This window comes from Agrilus planipennis, unplaced genomic scaffold (assembly GCF_000699045.2).
Source record: "Agrilus planipennis isolate EAB-ADULT unplaced genomic scaffold, Apla_2.0 scaffold186, whole genome shotgun sequence".
Taxonomy (NCBI): Eukaryota; Metazoa; Arthropoda; class Insecta; order Coleoptera; family Buprestidae; genus Agrilus; species Agrilus planipennis.
The window spans coordinates 402,433-407,972 of record NW_020439023.1 but is presented as its reverse complement, the minus strand read 5'-3'; the positions used below and the strand labels follow the sequence as shown (position 1 = coordinate 407,972).

At 34.0% G+C, this 5,540-nt stretch overlaps 1 protein-coding gene across 1 annotated transcript; it reads right to left on the bottom strand.

The window, feature by feature from the left end:
• Positions 1–962: 962 nt before the first annotated feature.
• On the bottom strand, positions 963–3,810 carry LOC108738306 (tubulin beta-1 chain). The gene is made up of 2 exons (XM_018471675.2): positions 3,663–3,810; positions 963–2,626 (listed from the first exon to the last, which is right to left on the bottom strand). The coding sequence occupies exons 1-2, from the start codon at positions 3,717–3,719 to the stop codon at positions 1,340–1,342; spliced, it is 1,344 nt and encodes a 447-aa protein (XP_018327177.1). The 5' UTR covers positions 3,720–3,810; the 3' UTR covers positions 963–1,339.
• Between the last annotated feature and the right edge of the window lie 1,730 nt (positions 3,811–5,540).

Below are 5,540 nucleotides of genomic sequence, written 5' to 3'. Positions count from 1 at the left end.
ATAAATAAAAGTAAAACAAAAATAGTGGTACACAAGGGAATAAAAAGTAGGGAAAGAACGAATATAAATATAGGAGACGAAAAATTAGAAGAAGTGACTTATTTTTGGTATCTAGGAAGTCAGATAACTCAGGATGGAAGGAGGAGTAGAGATATGAAACAGAAAATAGCGCAGGGTCGAGTCGCTTTTTACAAAAAGAAGTTATTTCTATGCTCGCAAACGGTTAATTTATAAATTCGAAAAAAGTTGTTAAAGGTGTACGTCTGAAGCGCCGACATCATGGATAGAGAAGGTTAGAAATGAAGAGGTATTAGAAAGAAGAGGAGAACGGAGAACTCTATGAAAGTCAATAAAAAATAGGCGAGATAGGCTAGTAGGACACCTTCTTAGGCATGAAGGGCTAGTTAGGGACATTAGAAGCAGAAACGCCCTTATGATGATGATGATGATAGTTGTCGTAAACAGATGTCCTATTTTCAGAATTTTTAATTGTTTTGGTACGAATATTTGACAATTTTTATTCGCAAACCATTCTGCAGACTGTCGTGCTTCGTGATTGATTGTCTGAGATATGTACCTACTAAATACGGTCAATAAAAACTAAATATCCCCTACTAAACACAATATCGTTTGGGTGTTCCTAATAAAGTGTATACTTACTATTCTTCACGAAAGGCAGCCGATTCTATAAAAGTCACGCAAGTGAAATATGAGTCACCATCCTGTGGTTTGTACCTATACGCTAATAACAAAATAAATTTGATTTGCAAATTAAGCTAATTCTATATAACTTATTACCGATTGCTGCTTTCATATATCAGTCCGTATCAGAAACGTAACATAAATCTGCCTTTTTTAACAATTCTTTTTTTTTTTTCGACCATTTCACTTTTTAATTTGCGTTGTTTCGATAAAACCNCAATAATTTTTACAAACGGAAGTTGTTCATTTATTTGGTGTAGGTAGATATTTTTAACTCAGTGATTCTATTTACTCAAATGATCGGAATATTTTATGAACATGCGGCTTTTCTTTCTAAAATCAGTTTCCTATTGAACACTTTTTGTGTACTTCAAAAATTGTCTAAAAACAAAATCAAATAAAACAGCAATTTGAATGGCAGCGTTTTAATATAAACAATTGAGAAAATATGGAACAGTTATAAATAAAACAATTACAAATAAAATTGGGAAGGCCTTTCAGTCTTGACACGCATAAATTATTTCAATTTACAAAATCTGGAATGTACTCGGTACAACGAACAAATAACATGTGTTAAATTAAAAAGCGGTATCAGATTTAGTGCAGGGACCATCGGAAGGAAAAAAAAAAGGAGGAATTAGTTTTCATCTACTTCCGCTTCTTGTTCTTCGTCGAATTCGGCGTCTTCGTCTGCGGTTGCCTCTTGGTATTGCTGGTATTCTGATACAAGGTCGTTCATGTTTGATTCGGCTTCTGTGAATTCCATTTCGTCCATGCCTTCACCCGTGTACCAATGCAAGAAAGCTTTTCGTCGGAACATAGCTGTGAATTGTTCTGAAATACGTTTGAAAAGTTCCTGGATGGCTGTGGAGTTACCGGTGAAAGTGGCCGACATTTTAAGGCCTCTTGGTGGAATATCACATACGGCTGTCTTGACGTTGTTAGGTATCCATTCGACGAAATAACTGCTGTTTTTGTTTTGGATGTTTAACATTTGTTCGTCAACTTCTTTCATGGACATACGACCTCTGAAGATAGCTGCCACGGTTAGGTAACGCCCATGTCGTGGATCGCAAGCAGCCATCATATTTTTGGCATCAAACATTTGTTGTGTTAATTCTGGAACGGTTAAGGCCCTGTACTGTTGGCTTCCTCTCGATGTGAGTGGTGCAAAGCCGGGCATGAAGAAGTGGAGTCGTGGGAATGGTACCATGTTGACAGCCAATTTCCGAAGATCTGCGTTCAACTGACCAGGAAATCGTAAACACGTTGTTACTCCAGACATTGTGAGGGAAACTAAATGATTCAGATCTCCGTAGGTTGGTGTTGTCAATTTTAACGTTCTAAAGCAGATGTCATAGAGAGCTTCATTATCGATACAGTACGTTTCATCGGTGTTTTCTACCAATTGGTGGACGGATAGGGTAGCGTTATAGGGTTCTACAACGGTGTCGGATACTTTGGGCGAGGGTACGACTGAGAATGTGTTCATTATCCTATCTGGGTATTCTTCACGGATTTTTGATATGAGCAATGTCCCCATACCAGAACCAGTGCCTCCTCCAAGAGAATGTGTAAGTTGGAAGCCTTGTAAACAATCACATGATTCAGCTTCTTTTCGTACTACATCTAAAACTGAGTCTACGAGTTCGGCACCCTCCGTGTAATGACCTTTTGCCCAATTATTTCCGGCTCCAGACTGGCCGAAAACGAAGTTGTCTGGTCTAAAAAGTTGTCCAAAAGGCCCCGATCTGACCGAGTCCATAGTGCCTGGCTCGAGATCGACAAGGATAGCACGTGGTACGTATTTGCCTCCAGATGCTTCATTGTAGTATACGTTTATTCTTTCTAATTGGAGGTCGGAGTCTCCGTGATATGCTCCAGTGGGATCGATACCGTGCTCATCAGAAATAATTTCCCAGAACTGCGAAAAAGATAATTTTATGAAAACAAATTCTTTGTACAGAAGTTATATTCCCGAAAAGTATATTCATCCTAAAATAAGCAGTTAGATTTTAATTAATTCAAACCAATAGTAAGTACTATTAGGTATCTAAATTATGCAGTTTCAGCTTTAGTATTACTAAAAGCATCTTGTAATTACTTCGTGGATGAATAACATTCCGCAATTTTCACGTCCAGAAGCGTGACGAAACGAGCTTTTGTATTCATTTACAGTTCCTCGTCTCAGGTCATGACCAAATATAGTCGCTAAATTACGTGGCTTACATCATCAAGGTCTATGTATATCAAACAGTGTAGATACAATTTGAAAAGAAACACCCACCGCAAATGCATATGCTGTTTTTACTTTAGTATGTAACAATTTAATAATTAACAAACAATTTTACGATAATAAAATCAAATAAAGATTTTCCTACAAACCATGTATGTAGGTAAATGGAAGTGTACATTTACATTTACTATTTTTAAATTGAACTGTTTAGTTTTTTTATTAATAATATAATAGGTACAAAACTTAGAAACTTCCGTATTGAATTGGAAGGTACGACCCTGTTTGTAACGGCTGTTTCATTGATTTGATAAAGTTTTATGTGTATGTGTTTTTGTTGTAGAGGCTAGCGTATGGTACTGTAGGGAGGTACTAGCATTTTTAAATATGTAGACTACTCCACACTAATTTAAAATCATTAGACACGTTGAATAAAAAACAGATAAAAAAGTAACGATCTATTTAAAAAGATTCAGATATTTGTAAACAAATATGAAGTTTGATGTCATAAGTTTTCTGAGAGAAACAACCGGAGGAAAACCTCATTTTTGAAATGTCCATAATTCCTATTTTTGATTGAAGTAGAAACAGCTACGAGGAAGCTAATAAAAAAAGAAAAATAAGGGCTTTAACACAAGATGGCTGGTTCATGCACTTGAGCTTTCATGATTAGCAAAGAATCAACCGGCAAAAGTATGAAAGAAAATGAAATAATCACACGATTTACCTTGGCTCCAATCTGGTTTCCGCACTGACCAGCTTGAATATGTACGATTTCCCTCATTTTTAATACAAAATATAAATAAACTTTGTTCACACTATTGATATACACGACAACACGCAGTCGGTCTGAAATGCAATGGGCAGGGCCGGCGAAGAAATTTATAGGGGCCCCTCCTCAGTTACCAACCAACGCTCACATCATGAAAAGTTACTAGTTTTAATGCCGTATAAGTATTAAATAAAATCATTATGTGGGACGAACTTTAAGATGATATATCATTGAAGTTTAGTAAAGGGAAAAACTACTTATTTCTGATCTTTTAATTAAATTTAACCCTTCAAGAATTTCTCTGACGATGAGTGTCAATTATCCGTCCAAAGCAGTCAATATAGCTTGTACAGGGTGTGTCAGAATATAAATTTACTATTCTGGACTAATAATAAATGTACTACTTTCAAATTATTGAATTATCAGGTCAAATAACAATTGATGGGTGGGTCTATAATAAGTTTTTCAAAAGTAAATAATTTCTAATTAATGTGCTAGATGAAAACCAAATGTCTAATATCTTTTTATATTGGCATTCACAGTATATAGATAAATAATATTTTTGTTATTTGACTCATTTTGTGGATCTTCATTTAAAGAAAATAGGTATCAACAAAAAATAATGTTTAGCTTGTTTATGACAGAAAAACAGGTCAAATAATATTGAGAAAACAAGCAAATTTATGTCAAGTTTTTCGTTATTGATTTTTACTCAGTCAGTAAAGTACTCAGGTACTTATTATGCCAGTGATGTGCAAATATGCTGGGCTGACATAAAAAACTGAAGTGCTTTAAAGAATTTAGTTGAAAATTTATACGTTTAAAAAATTGTAGAAAGTGCAGGCGAACCTTAAATATATAAAAAAAAAAATGAATATTGTATGCATTTTATTTATTCCAAGAATTCTGTCTAAAAACTGATAATGTGTAAAAGGCAGATAAAGTAGATAAGCAGTATGTTTTCACAAATAAACCTAATTAAAAGTATTATCGAGAAACGTATGCAAGTTGACTTTTTTTGTTCCTAATCATTTTTAGGTACTTTATGTAATTGATAATAAAACATTTGTTACATAAAATATCGAATATTTCACTACCAATATCAGTCAGGCTTAAAGAGTAGTTGGTGAGTCATACAGAAAATCGTGACGTACGAAGGGAGGTTCCCTATTCAATTCTCTGCAAAGTCGTCAATATATCTGTACATGCAGATCTAACTGCAAATCTACCTATTGTTTATAGTATATTCATGTGCACTTTGAAATGATAATTGATAAAACGTCCTTGCATTGAAGTAGGTATCCTTATTTAAAATGTATCTAGAAAAATAAAAAAACACTAATTAAAAATTAATTTTGTAGAAGTCACAGTAATTATTTTGGTACTTAAATTCGTACTTTGAGTAAATTAGATAATACTTCATTTAATTTTTAAACTAGACACTAAAGTATGAAAACTCTAAAATCTAATAATGCCTAGAATAAAAAGTGGTACAGAAACTCAAAATAAAGAGAAAAACAGTCAACAGAAACAGGGTCGTTTTTAGAGTTAAGGCCGCATGGACAAACTGCTAAATGGTCGCCTTTAAAAATATTGGTTATCATATATATACAGACATAAAAAACTTTTTTTTTATTTTTTATTTATGCAAATGTACCTAATATCTACAAATAAAACATGTGTCGTACAATTCGTCCCAAAACGAGTGAAATTTGACAAAGAGCTAGGGGATGAATAATAAGAGGAAAAAGGAGCAAGATGTTGTTCAATTGAGCGATCTGCGACAATGCTGAACCGCATATTTTTTTTTCTTAGTAAATACAAAACCTTCAA

Coding starts and splice junctions, on each gene's coding strand:
- LOC108738306 (XM_018471675.2), bottom strand. CDS start 3,719: ATGAGGGAAATCGTACATATTCAAGCTGGTCAGTGCGGAAACCAGATT. Junction 2,627..3,662: donor GAAACCAGATTGGAGCCAAG/GTAAATCGTGTG, acceptor TCTTTTTCGCAG/TTCTGGGAAATTATTTCTGA.